The sequence below is a fragment of the Staurois parvus genome, unplaced genomic scaffold (genome assembly GCF_062004578.1).
Source record: "Staurois parvus isolate SC_StPar_1 unplaced genomic scaffold, SC_StPar_1.0 ptg000097l, whole genome shotgun sequence".
Classification (NCBI taxonomy): Eukaryota; Metazoa; Chordata; class Amphibia; order Anura; family Ranidae; genus Staurois; species Staurois parvus.
Window position 1 is genome coordinate 6,579,674 of NW_028317893.1, and position 20,050 is coordinate 6,599,723.

At 44.8% G+C, this 20,050-nt stretch overlaps 1 protein-coding gene across 2 annotated transcripts in view; it reads left to right on the forward strand.

Annotated features, from left to right (window-relative positions):
* CEP192 (centrosomal protein 192) overlaps positions 1-20,050 on the forward strand; it is a 317,843-nt gene that overhangs the window by 272,122 nt on the left and 25,671 nt on the right. For both annotated transcript variants that reach the window (XM_089671050.1, XM_089671051.1), the window contains exons 41-44: positions 7,443-7,638; positions 9,570-9,653; positions 11,359-11,447; positions 11,530-11,649. In XM_089671050.1, the coding sequence (XP_089527176.1) occupies positions 7,443-7,638; positions 9,570-9,653; positions 11,359-11,447; positions 11,530-11,649 (489 nt within the window). The remainder of the gene's footprint in view (positions 1-7,442; positions 7,639-9,569; positions 9,654-11,358; positions 11,448-11,529; positions 11,650-20,050) is intronic.

Below are 20,050 nucleotides of genomic sequence, written 5' to 3' on the forward strand. Positions count from 1 at the left end.
GAGACCTGAAAGTGGCACATGGCAGAGTGTGGCGATGGAGACAGCAGCAATGGGAGGCCGTACAGGGACCCATGACAGACTCTGGACCTGGCAGCAGCATGAGGAGGCGGTATATAGGGGCCCATGGCAGATTAGGGGCCTGGCAGCAGCTATGGGAGGCCCTTAATCTGCCAGCACCCTATGTCAAAAAATTCTACACACCAGCAGTGTGTGAGGAGACCTGAAAGTGGCACATGGCAGAGTGTGGCGATGGAGACAGCAGCAATGGGAGGCCGTACAGGGACCCATGACAAACTCTGGACCTGGCAGCAGCATGAGGAGGCGGTATATAGGGGCCCATGGCAGATTAGGGGCCTGGCAGCAGCTATGGGAGGCCCGTAATCTGCCAGCACCCTATGTCAAAAAATTCTACACACCAGCAGTGTGAGGAGACCTGAAAGTGGCACATGGCATGAGAGACTCTGGACCTGGCAGCAGCATGAGGAAGCGGTATATAGGGGCCTATGGCAGATTAGGGGCCTGGCAGCAGCTATAGGAGGCCCATAATCTGCCAGCACCCTATGTCAAAAAATTCAACACACCAGCAGTGTGAGGAGACCTGAAAGTGGCACATGGCATGAGAGACTCTGGACCTGGCAGCAGCATGAGGAAGCGGTATATAGGGGCCTATGGCAGATTAGGGGCCTGGCAGCAGCAATGGGAGGCCCATAATCTGCCAGCACCCTATGTCAAAAAATTCTACACACCAGCAGTGTGTGAGGAGACCTGAAAGTGGCACATGGCAGAGTGTGGCGATGGAGACAGCAGCAATGGGAGGCCGTACAGGGACCCATGAGAGACTCTGGACCTGGCAGCAGCATGAGGAAGCGGTATATAGGGGCCTATGGCAGATTAGGGGCCTGGCAGCAGCTATAGGAGGCCCATAATCTGCCAGCACCCTATGTCAAAAAATTCTACACACCAGCAGTGTGTGAGGAGACCTCAAAGTGGCACATGTTTGAGGCATGATTCATGGCGGATTTAGTCAGTTGTGTCAGGAACTGGTGGTTTGAAATCCAGACTAATCCACGCCTGATTCATTTTCACAAACGTGAGTCTCTCCACACTTTGGGTGGACAGTCGTGTCCTCCGCGGAGTTACAATACCTCCTGCCGCACTAAACACGCGCTCCGATGCCACGCTACTGGCTGGGCATGACAGCCTTTCAAGGGCAAATTCAGCTAGTTGGGGCCAAAGGTCAAGTTTCGTTGCCCAGTAGTCAAGGGGATTGTCTACCTCGGTTGGCAGGGTGCTGTCCAAGTAGGCCCAAGCCTGTTTGAGGTCCTGCTCCAGGTCCACCTGATGCTGCTGCTGCTGCTGCTGCGGCTGGTTAGTAGTTTCCTCACTGCGCTGGTGAAGAAAGCTACTCATCATCGACTGCAGACTGAGGCAGCTGCTGCTGGTGGAGCTGCCACTGCTCCTACCACCCCACCCCTCCCCTGCTGCCATGGCAGCGGAACGCGAGCGCACAGGGCCCACAGTGTCTGAGGATGGACGTTGGCGCACAAAGGCAGAGACCAACTGACTACATAGGTGGTTTTTATAGTACGTTATTTTGGCCTCCCTCTCAGCAGGTGTGAAAAAGGCCACCATTTTGGAACGGTAGCGAGGGTCCAACAAGGTGGACAGCCAAAAGTCATCCCTCTGTCTGATGGTTATTATTCGGCTGTCGCTACGCAAGCAACCGAGCATGCTATGGGCCATTTGTGCCAAGGAATGCGAGGGACTCCCTGCCTCCATCTCCACAGCATACTGCCACGGTGCGTCTGGGTCCTCTGTCTCCTCCTCCTCCTCTACCTCTACCAGATGCTCCTGCTCCTCCACTCCTGTCCGCTGAGTGGAAAAACCACCCATTTCACTCAATAATTCCTGAGCACAAATGTCCTCCTCTACCTCCTCCTCTTCTTCCTGTCCTGCCCCCACAGGGGTCATGTGGCGTTGAGATCTGTGCGCCACGTCTACCGCACCCTGACCAGCCATTGTTAACAGCATTTGTTCAAGGACGTGCAACAGAGGAATGACGTCGTTCATCCCATAGTCCTGCCGACTCACGAATAGCGTGGCCTCCTCAAAGGGCCTGAGCAAGCGGCAGGTGTCACGCATGAGCTGCCAATGGCTGACATCTAAGTTACACCTTTATCCGCTTGTAACATCAGGAAATCGGTGATGGCCTTTCGCTGTTCGTAAAGGCGGTCTAACATGTGTAGGGTTGAATTCCACCTTGTTGCAACGTCGCAGATCAGGCGATGCTGTGGAATTCCGTTCTGCCGCTGCAGCTCAAGGAGGGTGTGCTTTGCGGTGTAGGAATGGCTGAAATGCATGCAAAGTTTACGTGACATTTTAAGGATGTCTTGCAGTGGGATGGTGGATTTTAAGAACCGCTTGACAACCAGATTGAACACGTGAGCCATGCATGGCGCATGGCACAACCTACCTTGACGCAGAGCAGACACCATGTTCTTTCCGTTGTCGGTCAACATGGTTCCGATTTTCAGTTTGCGCGGAGACAGCCATCTGTCGATTTCTCTGTTCATTACACTCAGAAGTTCCTCCCCTGTGTGACTACGTTCGCCAAGGCATACCAGGTGCAGAACAGCGTGACACCGTTGCGCCCTGCACATGTGATATGCCGGTCGGGTAATGGGACTTGGCACGGGGGTGGCGGCTGAGGACACGGCGGAAGAAGAGGTGGTAGAGGCGGACATCTTTGCCGGACCAAGGACGTGCAAACGTGGAGGCAAAAGCGGCGTGACCTGTCCAAGTTGCTGGTGCGGCTGTGACGGCACCACGTTCACCCAGTGGGCCGTAAATGACATGTACTGTCCCTGACCGTAGTTACAGCTCCACACGTCGGCGCTGCCGTGCACTTTGGCAGAGACCGACATGCTCAAAGACTGGCCCACCATGTCTTCTACATGTGAATGCAGGGCTGGCACTGCCTTTTTGGCGAAGAAATGACGGCTTGGCACTCTCCACCGCGGCGCGGCACAAGCCATCATTTCTCTGAAAGGTGCTGAGTCCACCACTTGGAAAGGGAGGGACTGCAGCACCAGCAACTTGGACAGGAGGACGTTAAGCTTTTGCACCGTCGGGTGCGTGCTCGCAAACTGTTGTCTCTTGGAAACGGATTCCAAGAAAGACTGCTGATGGAATCCGTGAAGAGGAGTAGCAGGAGAAGGAGCATCTGAACGAGCGGAAGATGCCAACGAGCGACAACTCCCCTCAGCAGAGGTGTTGGAGCCTTGACTGGCTGATGGAGGGCGATTGACGTCGGGTGACGGAGCAAGTAACGGAGCGGGTGATGGAGCGGGGGCTGGGGCGGGCAGAACCGCCGTATCTTTATCACGGTTTTCCCAGGCCACCAAATGGCGACGCTGCATATGCTGCCGCAACGCTGTAGTCCCAACATGGGCCCCCTGGCCACGCTTGACTTTCTGGCCACATAGTCGACATACGGCTACGTTTACTTCCTCGGGCGGCTTGACGAAAAATTGCCACACCGCCGAGTAGGAAACTTTGCCCCCGATACTCCTCACTGGCTGACTGCTGCTTCCTCCGTGCACACCGGCACCACTACTGGCCGTGGTGGTAGGCTGCAGTGGAGCTGGTGCTCTACTCCGTGGACGTTTGGCTCCACTGACACTGCTGCGACCCTGCTGCTGTCTCCTGGGCAACCCACCGACTGTTTTGCTCGCTGCCAAGCTGCCACCCTCTTCTCCTGATGATGCGGAAGAAATTGCCTGATGACGACGAGGCTGCCAAGTGCGATCAACCTCCTCATCATCAAGTAGGGTCTCCGCCTCACTACTAGCCCCCTCGGCTGCGTCTGGGTCAGGAGACAGACCTGTCTCTAGACCGGCTACCGAGCCACTCTCCTCGCCACTACTTCTTCGCCTGGCTGCTGAAAAGGCGGATGTCTCCCCCCGTTCCTGACCGCCCTCTGTTAGCTCTTCCTCACTGTACAGTGGGGCTGAGCCCACAGCATGCGATACTTCGCTTGGTGAGGGAACACCAAAGGACAGGGGCAGGTAGAGGACACGTGATTTCAGTGGGCTTGGTCCCGGGCCATGCCAACTAACGGTTGTGTCTGACGTACCCACCGACCGTTGGCTGTAGGTGTCAGAGGTGACCTGGGAAGAGGAAGACGACCGAGCCAACCAATCGACGACGGCAGGGTTGTCGGTGGAGACACGACCGCTGGATGACACCGGGAGCACTGGCCTCTGGCTGCGAATAGTGCTGCCTCGACCCCTTCCTCTGCTGCCACGTCTGCTCGCTCCTAAAACATTGCCTCCTCTGCCACTCCTCTGCATGTTGTCTGACATACTCTTTAATTAAACGATTATGTGTCCCTGAGTAACAATTCTGTGTCCCTGAGTAACAATTCTGTGTCTGTGCGAGTAACAATTCTGTGGCCCTAAGTAACAGTTCTGTGGCCCTCAGTAACAATTCTGTGTCCCTGATTAACGTTTCTGTGGCCCCAAGTAACAGTTCTGTGGCCCTCAGTAACAATTCTGTGTCTGTGCGAGTAACAATTCTGTGTCTGTGCGAGAAACAATTCTGTGGCCCTAAGTAAAGTTTCTGTGGCCCTAAGTAACAATTCTCTGGCACTCAGTAACAATTCTGTCTGTCCCTGAGTAACAATTCTCTGGCACTCAGGGCCACAGAATTTTTACTCAGGGACAGACAGAATTGTTACTGAGTGCCAGAGAATTGTTACTCAGCGACAGACAGAATTGTTACTGAGTGCCAGAGAATTGTTACTTAGGGCCACAGAATTTTTACTCAGGGACAGACAGAATTGTTACTAAGTAAATTTTCTGGGGCCCTGAGTAACAATTATCTGGCACTCCGTAACAATTCTGTCTGTCCCTGAGTAACAATTCTCTGGCACTCAGTAACAATTCTGTCTGTCCCTGAGTAAAAATTCTCTGGCCCTAAGTAAAGTTTCTGTGGCCCTGAGTAACAATTCTCTGGCACTCCGTAACAATTCTGTCTGTCCCTGAGTAACAATTCTCTGGCACTCGGTAACAATTCTGTCTGTCCCTGAGTAAAAATTCTGTGGCCCTAATTAAAGTTTCTGTGGCCCTAAGTAACAATTCTCTGGCACTCAGTAACAATTCTGTCTGTCCCTGAGTAACAATTCTCTGGCACTCCGTAACAATTCTGTCTGTCCCTGAGTAACAATTCTCTGGCACTCAGTAACAATTCTGTCTGTCCCTGAGTAAAAATTCTGTGGCCCTAAGTAAAGTTTCTGTGGCCCTGAGTAACAATTCTCTGGCACTCCGTAACAATTCTGTCTGTCCCTGAGTAACAATTCTCTGGCACTCAGTAACAATTCTGTCTGTCCCTGAGTAAAAATTCTGTGGCCCTAATTAAAGTTTCTGTGGCCCTAAGTAACAATTCTCTGGCACTCAGTAACAATTCTGTCTGTCCCTGAGTAACAATTCTCTGGCACTCGGTAACAATTCTGTCTGTCCCTGAGTAACAATTCTCTGGCACTCAGTAACAATTCTGTCTGTCCCTGAGTAAAAATTCTGTGGCCCTAATTAAAGTTTCTGTGGCCCTAAGTAACAATTCTCTGGCACTCAGTAACAATTCTGTCTGTCCCTGAGTAACAATTCTGTCTGTCCCTGAGTAACAATTCTCTGGCACTCAGTAACAATTCTGTCTGTCCCTGAGTAAAAATTCTGTGGCCCTAATTAAAGTTTCTGTGGCCCTAAGTAACAATTCTCTGGCACTCATTAACAATTCTGTCTGTCCCTGAGTAACAATTCTCTGGCACTCGGTAACAATTCTGTCTGTCCCTGAGTAACAATTCTCTGGCACTCAGTAACAATTCTGTCTGTCCCTGAGTAAAAATTCTGTGGCCCTAATTAAAGTTTCTGTGGCCCTAAGTAACAATTCTCTGGCACTCAGTAACAATTCTGTCTGTCCCTGAGTAACAATTCTCTGGCACTCCGTAACAATTCTGTCTGTCCCTGAGTAACAATTCTCTGGCACTCCGTAACAATTCTGTCTGTCCCTGAGTATGAATTCTGTGGCCCTAACTAGCGTTTCTTTGTCCCTAAGTAACAGTTCTGTGGCCCTCAGTAACAGTTCTGTGTCTGTGCGAGTAACAATTCTGTGTCTGTGCGAGTAACAATTCTGTGGCCCTAAGTAACAGTTCTGTGGCCTTCAGTAACAATTCTGTGTCTGTGCGAGTAACAATTCTGTGTCTGTGCGAGTAACAATTCTGTGGCCCTAAGTAAAGTTTCTGTGGCCCTAAGTAACAATTCTCTGGCACTCAGTAACAATTCTGTCTGTCCCTGAGTAACAATTCTCTGGCACTCAGTAACAATTCTGTCTGTCCCTGAGTAAAAATTCTGTGGCCCTAAGTAAAGTTTCTGTGGCCCTGAGTAACAATTCTCTGGCACTCAGTAACAATTCTGTCTGTCCCTGAGTAACAATTCTCTGGCACTCAGTAACAATTCTGTCTGTCCCTGAGTAAAAATTCTGTGGCCCTAATTAAAGTTTCTGTGGCCCTAAGTAACAATTCTCTGGCACTCAGTAACAATTCTGTCTGTCCCTGAGTAACAATTCTGTGGCCCTAATAACGTTTCTGTGGCCCTAAGTAACAATTCTCTGGCACTGAGTAACAATTCTGTCTGTCCCTGATTATGAATTCTGTGGCCCTAACTAGCGTTTCTTTGTCCCTAAAAAACGATTCTGTGGCCCTCATTAACAAGTCTGTGTCCCTGAGTAATGGTTCTCTGCCCCTAAGTAACTTTTCTCTGTCCCCAATTATCGTTTCTGTGGCCCTAACTCTGTCCCTGTCCCTAGTACAGAGCGGTCTGCCTCTGTTCAATAACTGCAGGCAAATGAAGAATTCCAAAATGGCCGCTATTTATAGCTCGACCATTACACAGTGCTGGCTGGCTGGCTGCTGATAGGCTGATGCGATCACATGTAGTTGAGGCATGCATTATGGGTCAGCGCGCCTTGTCTGCGCGCCTTCCCAGACATCCCCGCTCCGTCGCCGCACATGTCAGCCGCCATTTTCTGAAAAATTTCGATTCGCGCGTCCGAATTAGGCTATTTTTCGGATTCGGCACGAATCGAAATTTTTCCGATATTCGACTCGAATTCCACTTCGGATACTTCGATTCGCTCATCTCTAATTGTAATGACCTGCTATATACTTTTGCTTCTCTTTCATGTGATTATTACATTGCAATATTATGGATATTAGAATGGAAGCCAGGAGCAAAGACACCAAAAATTTAAAAAACAAAAGTGGCAGGAATCCTAATCCTTTCCTATACTATCCAAAACCACACTTAAACTTTTTACCTGCTAAAGTATTTGTTATTCTTCCTTGTACTATGTCTAACTCTGACTTCTGGCTTTCTTCACTGTCTTAGATTGTTAAAGTCCAGATTAATGACAACACTAAAATGAGTGGGTCTAGAGATGGAGGTCGAAAATCCCTTCCAGTGCTTTCACCTCGTAGGGAGACCTCTGTTCATGTAGCAAAACCCCTACTGAAAACTTCAGCTGTACTTGAAATAAAGAATCCTACCCTTGTATTTTCTAAAACAGCAGCAGGTGAAAGCTCAGGTAACTATTGCTATTGCAGCTATCCAGGGATCATCCACACATTTTGTTCTCAGTGCTTATTCAGTTTTCCAGTTTGTATGGTAAGTAAATCTTTTGAGATGTTCAGAACAGCTTAGCTGGTTAGATGCTTTTTTTTTTTTTTTTTTTTTTTTTTTTAGTAAAATTACAGCTTTCATATATCTTGCAATAAATGGTTTACACTGACTCTTACAATCCTGCATTATATAGATAATTGGATGTCACCCATCTGCTTTTGAACACTGGATAAGAAGCCGTGTTTATTGCTTCGTTTCCATGTCTGTGAATATATGGCTGTTTAACAGAAGTATTACAATACCCACACATTCCTGCTGTAGGTTCTTCCTGAGCACACTGTTTCTATGGCATGCTTGAAAGTTCCTGCTCTGTTGCCTCAGATTTTTTCATTTACCATTTTCATGTGTACCTATGAAAAATCCAATGGCCATTTGGAATGGCTTGTTGAATTGCATCATTAGGGACGGAGGTACAGGCAGTCCCTGGGTTACCAACAAGATAGGTTCTGTATGTTTTGTTCTTAAGTTGACTTTGTATGCAAGTTGGAACAGGTACATTTTTTAAGTGTAACTCCATCCAAAAAATTATTTTTACATTTTAGATAGCATAGGAAAGGGTTAACTTGCCATGCAGTGATGTGGGATTGCTGACAGGTCCACTGGACAGTAGGTGGCAGCAAGATTGCCACCTGGCAGTTTCCAAGGCCAGCTTGACGATATGCTACCTCTGTTCATGAGTACAAGTATATGTCTAACTAAGTGCCATGCTTCACATCAAACATGAAATAAAAATAGTTTATACATAAGTGCAATAGTTATGTAAGCATTAATTTCAATACTCCTATATGAACACTTGTGAGATGAACATCCAGCCACTGATATAATAATATAATAGGTGAGGTGCTTGACGTCACAGTACTCAGAAGTGTTACAGTGGTGTGGTAACTATATGGTGGAGGTATGAGGCATATGCGGGATCGATAGATGCATATCTATTAAATACTGGTGTGTTAGTGTGGTGCGCTGAAGCACTTATAAAATGTGAGTGTAAATTTGGAAATTCTTTTTAAGGCCAAAAAATTGATTTAACACTGGTGATCTCTCTATGCGTGCATGGCTGAGGAAGATTAATAAGAGAAGGTGGAAAGGCAAAGAACTGAGGAGTCCTCTAATCTGATTGGGAGAGCACAAATGAGTTCTAATTAAAGGGACACAAGCGTTCTATGACCTCACTTAGCAGTTTGGTTAGGAATTAATAGGAATGCACTAAGCTGATATTGGGACTAATATTTGGACTGAACTTTTTAATTATATCAGTGGCTGGGTGTTGATCTCACAAGAGTGTTTATTTAGGAGTATTGAGATTAATGCTTATATAATTATTATTGCACTTTTATTTTTATTTCATGTTTGATATGAGGCGCGGCACTTAGAAGTATACTGGAGTGATTTAACATACATGATATGGGAGTGTGAATGGTTTGAGCGATTCACATAAGCACAATACCTGTTCATAGCAGCACACAAGGATTATTGTATTCAATTTTTTGTTCTTGAGTACAAGGCGTATGTATGTCGGACGTTTGTAACTTGGGGGCTGCCTGTACTTCTTTTCGTGTACCACTATATGTATGCTTTCATCTACCAAAGATGCCTGAGTAGCATCTTCTCCTTTCTTGCTCCTGAGTACACTTTTGTTTCTATGGCATGGATAAGTACCTACATGTTTCCTCAGATGTTTTAGGTTTGTCAAGATGCCTAAAAAGCATCTCTTCCTTTAGTTTGCTTTTTTTCTTCTCCAACCACAGTGAACTTCACAGTACTTAAGTTGTGTGGGTTTTTTGTTCTGTTTTGTTTTAGCAGAGCCACCTAATAAACCTAGTTTCTTTTATCTAGAAACGTTTTTAGATATAGAAAATCCGGGTAATGAAGACATGAAATGGCATCTCTCATCTTTTGCACCCACCTATGTAAAGGCATGTAACTTAATACAGCATATTCTTTTATTTAATCACTGCAGCACCAGGCCAATTTTGACATTTCTGAAATACATGTTAAAATCTGCATACTTTTTTTTTCCCCTAGAATATTACTTGGAACCTCCCAAACTTTTTTTTTTTTTTTGCAGAGACCCTGGAGAAAAAAATGGCTGTTGCAATTTTGCATGCTATTTGCACAGCTATTTTTAAAACACAAATTTTCAGGAAAAATATACTTTGTTGATTTTTTTTTTTTTTGTAGTGCACACAAACATAATATAATGCCCAATGTTTTGGTAAAACATAAAAGATGTATGTATATATCTAACCTGTTATGATTTTAAACTACCCCCACGGAATGGCGACAAACTACGGTACATTAAATTATCCTTTAAAAGCTTTTACAGGTTACTAGTTTAGCATTAAACAGGAGGTGCGGCAGTAGAATTATTGCTCTTAGAAAGAGAAGGGACCTCCAATCGACCCATGAGAAAATTGGAGTATGAGGATAATTATGTACTGAAAAAAAAATCAATTAAAATAAGGGTAAAATACAACTTTATACATTAAAACCTAGAGCCATTAAAAAACTATCTACTTTGGAATCGTCAAATGATAGAATACATATTCTAGAAAGCTTGGTAGCTCAACGCAATTCGCTTCCTCAGTTGCTGGTGTTGTTTAAGGACAGGGTATATATTAATAACTGATAATGAACAAAACATAACAGCATGTTCAATACAGTGTGAACACCCCAGAAAGAGGGGGGTCATTATCACAAACAAAAAATCCGAATAGCACAATATACCAACGTTCAATAGCATTACATCACTGGAAAGTTGGACATCAGGGGAGAAACGGGTGAAAGAAACAAAAAAAACCCACACGTAGAACACACCGTATACCAACACTCCATATTCCCAAGAGAGAAAAGGGTCTCAGACTAAAGGGGGGACCAAAAGAACAAAGGCAGAAAACACCCCTATTCACTGTACATGCTATCATCTTTTACTGAGGGTTGTGGAGTCTATTAGACCCCAGATCTCTCCTCTGCCCTAAGAAGCATCTGATCAAACTGAGATCGGTTTGATCAGATGCTTTACAAGCCAAGCCGTTAACGGATTGTTTACAACAAACCGAAACTTAGTGACAAAATCCTCCTTCCTTATAATTTTTTATGTCACAGGTGGGACCCGACAGGTAGCAGCAATCTCGGGCTCCCCAGTCACACTAGAGAATCTGGTGGGATGGGGGAGGCCACCTTTTGCTCTCTGTAAAAGTGATGGGGTGGATGTAGAGCCGCTCAGGGCGGACTGACCATTTGGAAACTCAGGCACTGCCCGAGGGCCCGGGGTCAGTAGGGGGCCCCATGAGATGCCCCTGGTACCTTTTTTCATAGGCTTTTTTGAGTTTGGGCAAGGACACGGGCCCCATGATCCCCTATTGCCCGGGGGCCCCATGAGTTGTCAGTCCGCCCCTGGAGCCGCTTCATCATTTCTACAAGAAAGCCCATCTCTGGCTGAATTTTTTTTTTTTTTTTTACTACTACAGCTGGGCTGAGCCATGATCCTCAGTATTACCACTTTGACCTGAGGATGTACAAGTATGTCTTAAGGGCTTGAAGTGGTTAAATACATGCAGTTTAACAAAATCGGCTATTTTATTCATTTTACAATATTACACATTTTTATATTTGTTTCAGGGAGTTGACTGCAGTGATATTTATCGGGCCACTTACACAGTTTTTAGGTGTTCTCAAGTGACTGGTATGCTGGCAGCACTTGACAGATTGAAGGTAACAAAAATGTCATGTATTTTTTAATTCAACCTATGTTCATGGTACATGCATATCTACTTTTCTTTCTTTTTTTTTTAAGATTCCAGTTACTTTCTTCCCCAAAGATCCTGGTGACTATACCCAGTTTTGGGACCTTGAATGCCATCCAATATTGGAACCACATTTCAAGCATAATGTGAGATTTCAAATGTGTGGAGAAGTAAGTAGAAATAATTTGCTTTAAACCATGGAGAGGGCATAGTGCATTTCCTTGTGTTCTTGGGCTAAAAATGCTTTGCTTGATATTTCAGTCATATAGATATGCTATTTAGTATAGTGAAAATATGTTTTGTAATGATGTTTGTAATTATCAGCCCAATGCTTCTTGCAAGGTCTATGATCCCAACCCCACCTTTTCTGTCTGAAATGTACACAGTAGTTTACTGCACTCTTGCTGCCATCTGATGCAGGGCACAGATACAGAAACATCGTCAGGTCTTGGGTTATAGCAGCTCCTGTGTCTACAAATGCAAAACCCTACATATTCCAACCTCAGTTCTTTGAGTTCCCTTCTGGAGATCCCTCATTTTAGCAATGAGGGATCACAGGCATGAGGAAACTGGGACAAAAGCGACCACAAAGCCACAAATTGGTCTACAGAAGACTCAACTACAGCTCCGGGTGATAACTGTTCTCTTATCCTGGAGTAATGTCCTGTTATGATACTGCTCCCCTTATCTGACTGTAGTCATTATCAAGCACTCATTGTGCAGCCTGTCCAACAAAAGCAGGTTTCTCTGCCACAATGTCTGAATACGTTGGTGCTTCTACAACCTTTAGTCTTCAGGGGCCAAAAACACTACACGTCCACTATACCCCTCTGGCCCAGTTTAGGATTCGGAAGAGGAACCTCCTTTCTTTGGGGGTATTATGGGGAAATGTTTTAAGGACTCTACACACCACACACTAGTCTCTGCCAAGCAGTTCATGACTCTCCACAGCCTAAAAAAAACCTAGGGGGCGCTGTAAAAACTGATTGCCAAGAAAAAATTTTAAATGCACTCCCAAATTGTGTATTTTATGAAGACTGGTCCATTTATGAAAGAGCATTCACTCCTTTTTACTAAACTTCATTCTATGGAGCCCACCTGCTTCTTGTCACAGGATTTGGCTGACGGCAGCCCCCCTGTGTTGTCAAAATACCAGTGACCTACGAGTACGTTGCTGGTCCTGTAGCTGCCATCTGTCCGCAGTATATTATGGGCGGGGGGGCCAGAAAGTGGTTAATAAGGTCTAAACAGTGCATTTTTGTATAATCTCTGCATTGTTCTTGTTAAATACCACTTGACCCTGTCCAACATCCGATAAAATGAGAACGACTTTCGCCTGCTGGACGTCTCCTCACATTAGCTACCAGACTTCCCAAGCAAGCCACCAAGAGTTCTCTTTTGCTCCACGCAACTCATGGGCGAGCCAGTCATTAAAGAATGTCTAACTGTTAGAAACAGTGGGTTTGAAACCGGGCTTATCTCTTTGAGGACACGTCTATGTAAGCCATCTGGTCCAGGTACTTTATTCACCTTTAATGCTCATGCACACTGTAGCTAAAAAAAAATTAAAAAAATGCTTTTACATACGTTTGAACTTTTATTTCTCCTCTGTCTAAATGCTTCTGGATCATATCAATTTTGGGTTCTTTTTAGGCTATGTCAACGCTATCCCCATTATAAACTTTAACTCCTCCCATTTTCCTTTTAATTATTATACAGGATTTATATAGCGCCAACAGTTTGTGCAGCGCTTTACAAAATGAATGTAGACATTACAGTTACAATACAATTTGGTACAAGAGAAAACAGAGGGCCCTGCTCGTTAGAGCTTACAATCTAGGAGGAAGGGTTGAGTGATACAAAAGGTAATAGCTGTGTGGGGATGAGCTGATTGAGGAAATAAATGACAGTTGATTAGGTGGAAGCAGGATAGGCTTCTTTTAAAGAGAGGTTTTCAGGGATCGTCTAAAGGTGGATAGATTAGGAGATAGCCGGGTAGATTGCTGTAGGGAGTTCTATAGGATGGGAGAAGCTCGGGAGACGTCCTGGAGGTGAGCATGGAAGAAGTTGACACGGGAACTAGAAAGCAGAAGGTCTTGGGAGGATCGAAGAGAGTGGTTTGGTTGATATTTTGAGACCAGCTGGTGATGTAGCTGGGGGCAGAGTTGTGGATGGCTTTGTAAGTTGTTATATTTTGAGCTTTATTTGTTGGATGAGTAGAATCCAGTGAAGGGATTTACAGAGTGGGGTACCAGACACTGGTTGGTAAGGTGGATGAGCCTGGCAGCAGTATTCATGATGGACTGGAGGGGGGATAGCCCAAGTAAAGGTAAGCCAATGAGGAGGGAGTTGCAGTAGTCGAGACAAAAGATAACCGGGGAGTAAATTAGGAGCTTTGTGGTATCATTGGTTAAAAAGGGGCGTATTCTGGAGATGGTTGCGGAGGTTGAGGCGGTGTTAATAAATCAAAATTATGATTCGGCACTCATATTGATGGCAAGCTTGCAAAATATTTGGTTTTTATGATTAGTCATAATTAATATTAATATGTGTGAATGGTCTTTTGACAAATGGTAGTATTACAATTCTTCAATTATAACTGAGACTGAAAAATATGAATAAGTTAAGCTGAGACAGTAAAATAAGACAGGAGTTAAGCTGAACTAGCTAAACCAGCTGAAGACTGTGTATACTATATTTAGATATAGTTGGTTAAAAGTATCTGGTAGTATATGTCAAGGTTATTAGAAGTGACTTACTATTACATTATGTATTTTAATAGTATCTGTGTGTATTTAGTATACGTTTCTAACATTGATACATATATAGTTTAGTGATTATACATTGATATGTTCTTAAGCTATATTATTCTTTAAATATATAGCTGAGGGTTACATCATTAGCTTATAATATTATTTACATCAGCATAAATATGTTCCTGTCCATCAAAAACATTGTGAGTGTCGTCCCCTCCCTTCTATGCCATACAAGGTATTAAGAATCTCTCGTTATGACACACTCATGCTGCATAAAGGGGGTCATAAGGGACAGAGGGAGCACACTCACACGCTAACACGACACTCTTGCATACACATACATACACGTCTGAGAAGCTGCAACAGGTGCATGCTATGAGATCATCATTTCCGTCTATTTCCGGCTTCTTCTTCACAAAGTCTCGAAGGACAAGAACATGAAGGACAGAACAGCACATGGCCGGACTTCTATGACAGATAATGGTGACTTATCTTTAAACTTTTGCTTGTTATTTCTACAGTAGTTTTATCTACATGGAACTGTTCATAATACGCTTTACATTGTTATTTTACACCATTGTGTGATGGAATAAAATCACACTTCATTTTTTATTTCAATGGCTCTTTCATTCATAATCGCCTCAAGACACTAGAAGAAGTATTATATGTGTCTAAAATCCAACAGGCGGCATGATTTGGACAGGGATTGGATGTGGGCCTGAAAGCATAGTTTAGAATCCAGGGTTACCCCTAGCACCTTGGCATGCAGGGATGGGTTGATAGTGGTGCTATTGATCCTGACCAAGAAATCAGGGGAAAAGGCGTGTGAGGGAGGAAATATTATGAGCTCAGTTTTGGATAGATTGAGTTTTAGGAAGTGGTGTGACATCCAGTCTGATATGTTAGTAAATCGGTGATACGTGAGGAAACTGATGGGGTGAGCTGAGGAATAGAGAGATTGCTTCAAATGGTTTCCAATACCATTTCTAAGCTGACACACAAATCTATCAGCTGACCCAAGGAAGAAGTGTAGATCGAGAATATGAGAGGTCCAAAGACAGAACCTTGGGAGACCCCGCCAGTAAGAGGAGAAGGAGGAGAGGAGGCAGTAGATCTGTAAGTGACACTGAAGGTGGGGTGAGATGGATAAGATTTGAACCAACGGAGAGTACTCACGGAGACCAAGTAAACAGTTTTTGGGGGGTGGAGATGGCTTCCGGCAAGTGAGCAGCAGGTGGTCGGAGCTCCTGCTGGGACACATTATCCTGCAGCTATCCTGACAAGCAGAGGGCCGCAATTCTGTACTCCAAGGAGACCTGAAGGGGGGCTTAGGCAGGTGAGCACCTCACATTGGTGAAAATTGGGCAGGCTGGAAGGAAATCCTCAGGGCGCCTGGCTAGATTTGCCTGGGGCTCTCAAGATGGCAGTCATGGTTGGAACACGCGTGGAGGAGTTGCCACAAACCTCCTGCTCGGATGTGAGCAATGTACCGATGGGATGCTCCTTGCCTAAGAGGGATCTCTCCTCTAAAAAGGGACAGTCTGTGGTCAGTCTGCCAGGATCTGAGGAAGGTGGAGGGGACAGAGGAAAGGGAGAGCAGCAGGAACTGTCGCTGAAACAGATCATATCTGACAGAGGTGTATGGCTGACAACTCTCATGGATCATATTGATGGGGTTAAAGTTGATCTGTCATTTCTGAAGCAAGACATGCAAACCGTTAAGGAAAAAGCTGCTGAGGCCGAACAACGGATCTGTGATTTGGAAGACATTATTCATCCTTTAGAGGGATCTGTACAAAATGCTACCGAGGAGCTGACAGCTCATACTGGCTAGTTGGAAGATATAGAGGACAGTCTGAGACACAGTAATATCTGGCTGGTGGGCTTCCTGAGGGGGCTGGAGGAAAACGGCCTGAGGATTTTCTGGAAAGTTGGCTTAAGGAACGTATGAAAGCTTGTACTTTCTCCTGCCAATTTGCCGTAGAAAGGGCGCATAGGATTCCCATGCAGGCTCCGCATCCAGGAGCTCCTCCTAGGCCTATGATAGCACGTATACTACGCTTTCGGGACCGGTAGAATATTTTGAAAGCAGCTAGATCACTTGGAAAACTTATCTACATTGGCAGTTGTATATCTATATATCCTGATTTCTCCGCAGCTATGCAGAAGCAGCGAGTGAGTTTTGTTCATGTAAAAAAATGACTGTGAGAGTGTCAATTGATATACAGTATGCTATATCCTTCTAATCTGAGAGTGGTGGATAGGGGTATAGTACATTTTTTCAATAGCCCAGTGGAGGCCTCCCGTTAGCTGGATGCCAGGGGGCGCCCAAATGTGGTGGATGGCTGCATGGAGGAACTTGATGCATCTTTCCCTGTTTGACACTGTGGGGGCTGTGTGGGTTTGTTTTTTTTTTTGGTTTTTCTTGTTTTTTTTGGGGGGGGCACAATTTTGCTCTCTGAAGAAGATTGCTGCATGTCTTTCCCTTATGTCCTTCCGTGATCATTTTATTTAGTCCCATGCAGGAGGTTTAGTACCTCTAGTTACGGTGGTTATTTATTGTTACTATGTGTTCACTACTTGCCACTCCAGATAGGCGATTCTGTCTCTATAAGTTGGTTTTAAGATGGGATCCCCTAGATCGGTATTGGAGGGTTTGGCGTGAAACTTTGACCCCCAAGGTCAGTTATCTTTTTCTGTGTTATGGGAATAAAGCACTCAACAAGTTGGGGTTGTGTGCCTGGAGGGGTGAGTTAGGGACTGTTTTTCTGTATTGGTGGGATGTGCTGCTTATCTGTTCATTTGCTGCTATATGTTAGGGGGTTGGTGCACCGCCTTGGTGTTTACGCTGAGATTGGAGGGACTTTATGGCTCTGGAGCTCTTCTGTGGGTTGGATATTCAGGATTTCATGATAATGGCTCAGGTAATCAGATTAATGTCTTGGAATGTCTGAGGCCAAAATTCTAAGATTAAACGATCTCTGGTTTTTGAACATATTAAAAAAACATAAACCTCATATTGTACTGTTTCAAAAGACGCATTTGCGGGTCTCCAGGGTCATGGCCCTACAGCGTTGTTCTATTGCTCAGGTCTATCATGCAGAGTACTTCACCTATTCCAGAGGGGTTGCTATTCTACTTGCCAAATACTTGAATATACATTTCTTACGAATTAAGACAGATCCAGGGGGGATATTTGTTGTTTTAGTCTGTAAATTTTTTACTCCGTGTTTTACTATTGTGAGTTTATATATTCCTCCACCGTTCTCCTTCACAGTATTGGAGGATATTTTCTCAGTGGTGATCTCTGTGGCAGAGGGGCTTTACTGCTTCTGGGGGAATTTAATGTGGTTTCGAATGCTGCTCTGAATCACCAGGGCTGTGTATCGGGGTCTCAACCGGTGTTGGCAACATGGCTGGAGACCCATGAATTGATGTTTAGAGACGTAAGAACCCGTGGGTAAGGGAGTTCTCCTGGCATTCCGAAACTCACCGTACTCTCTCAAATTGACATGTTGCTTACTACGATGGATGGTCTTTCATTGGTTGGCCATGTTAAGTATCTACCGAGGGCAATTTCAGATCATTCTCCTATGGAAATTAGTTTGCTGTTGGGGGGGGTATGTCCCGGAATTACGCATTGGCGTATGACTGCTGGATGGTTGCAGGAGGAATATGTGAGACCAGGTTGTATGGAGGCAATACACCATTACTGGAAGGATAAATATACTGAGGCTGATATGTCTAACCAATGGGATGCTTTTAAAGCAACCCTTAGTGGGGCCTATATGAAGGTAGTGGGGGATTTCTCAAGTTGTTCTGCATCAACCCTCAGAATGCTAGACACTCATGTCCCGGGCTGAATGCTTGTATGTTGGAGATTCCTCTTCTGAAAACTATAAAACATGTCAGAAATATTTACGCTTGTGTCATATTCTTTTGGCAGAGAAAGTGAGTAAAGGTCAACTGTATCAACGTATATTTGAGTTTGGGGATAAAAATGGACGACATCTGGCTTTTTTGGCCAGACCCTCCTTCACTCCAATTTCTATATAATGTATTTGTAATTCTCAGGTCAAGATTATTGAAGAGATGCAGGAGATATTGTACATTTTTTAACAATTTTATAAATCTTTGTATCAGTCTCATCGTGATGTTTCAGCATCCTCTGTCAGAATATTTTGCATCTACCTCTCTACCGGTATTGTCATGGAAAGAACGGAAAGAATTGGAACAGGCTATTACACCGGAAGAGATTGAGGCTGCGATTGCTTCTTTTTCCCCTCATAAATCTCTTGGTCTTGACGGCTATCTGATGGAATGGTATAAAGTATATGGGGAACTGTTGGTGCCATACCTCCTAAGGGTTTATAATTCCCCTAGGCGATGAGGGGGAACTGCCAAGGTCTATGCAGGAGGCTGTTATAGTTTTACTCCCGAAACTGGCTCATCTCCTTGTTAAACACGGACGTTAAAATTTTGGCGAGTGTTGGCAAGGCTCTTATAAAAAGTGATTCTAAAGCTAGTCTGGTCTGACCAGACTGGCTTTATGCCAGGCAGGTGTGCTTATATTAATCTTAGGTGGCTCTTTGTTAATTTCCATAGGGGAACCAGACATTGTTGCCCCTTATCACCGCTCTTATTTGCACTGGCCATTGAGCCATTGGCTGCGAGGTTGAGAGAGGATTTGGCAGTCCAGGGTCTAAGGGTTGGAGGGCTGGATGAGTGTGTATCACTATATGCTGATGACGTTATTATATTTAAACAATGCCCATGTGTCCTTGGGTAAAGCCTTTTCATTGATTCAAGACTTTGGAGATTATTCAGGGTTTCGAATAAATTAGTTTAAATCTGCTTCATTTCCCTTGGATGGCCAGCAGCTGTTGATTCCGGCTCTAGGGTGCCCCATTGGGATATCTGATAAATTTAAATATCTTGGGATTACTATACAGCTTCCGTTACATTCATACTTGGACAATAATCTTTGGCCCATTGTACGAGCATTTAAGGGAAAAGGTTTGTACTTGGAAGGACTTGCCTCTGACCTTGTTGGGAAGAGTACATTTGTTTAAAATACTTTATCTTCCGAAGTTTTCATATATATTCTCTCCAATGCGCCCATTTATATTCCTAAAAATGTTTTCAAATGTATTAATTCCCTGCTTGGTTCCTTCTTATGGGGCTCTAGGCCTCCCTGGGTAGCCCTGGAAATACTCCAATTGCCAGAACATGGGGGGGGGGGGGACTGGCTCTGCCTGACCTACGAATTGTATTATTTTGCCTCTCAGTTGATGTATGCACACTGGAGAATGTTCCCACATCTAAATAATGCCACCACTGCGGTGGTGGCTACTTCCTATGAGGCTCTGCTAAACTATTTTTATCAGAGCGTTTCCATCAAAAGACAGTATGACTATCCTATCTGTGTCCAAAAAAAAAATCTTACCGTATGTGCAAAACAAATTTCAGATACAGCCCTAGCCATGTCTCTGAGTGCACCTCTTTGGTGTAATCCAAATTTGACTGAATTTTATAAACTTGAGGGGGGACACCAATGGGCCCAATATGTTATCAAATATGCTCATCAGCTTATGACCAGGGTCGGCTTAAGTTCTGTTTGCAATTAGTCAGAAAGGAGAGTACCGGGTTCTTGGTATTTTCAGTATGCTCAGCTTAGGCATGCCGCACTAGCCCAATATGTCCTTGGGGAAGTTAATTTTAAATAAATAGTTTTTTGAAGAGGAGGGGGAGGTCAACTGTGTCAAAGGCAGCGGAGAGGTCCAAGAGAAAGTATGGAATAGTGACCATTGGTTTT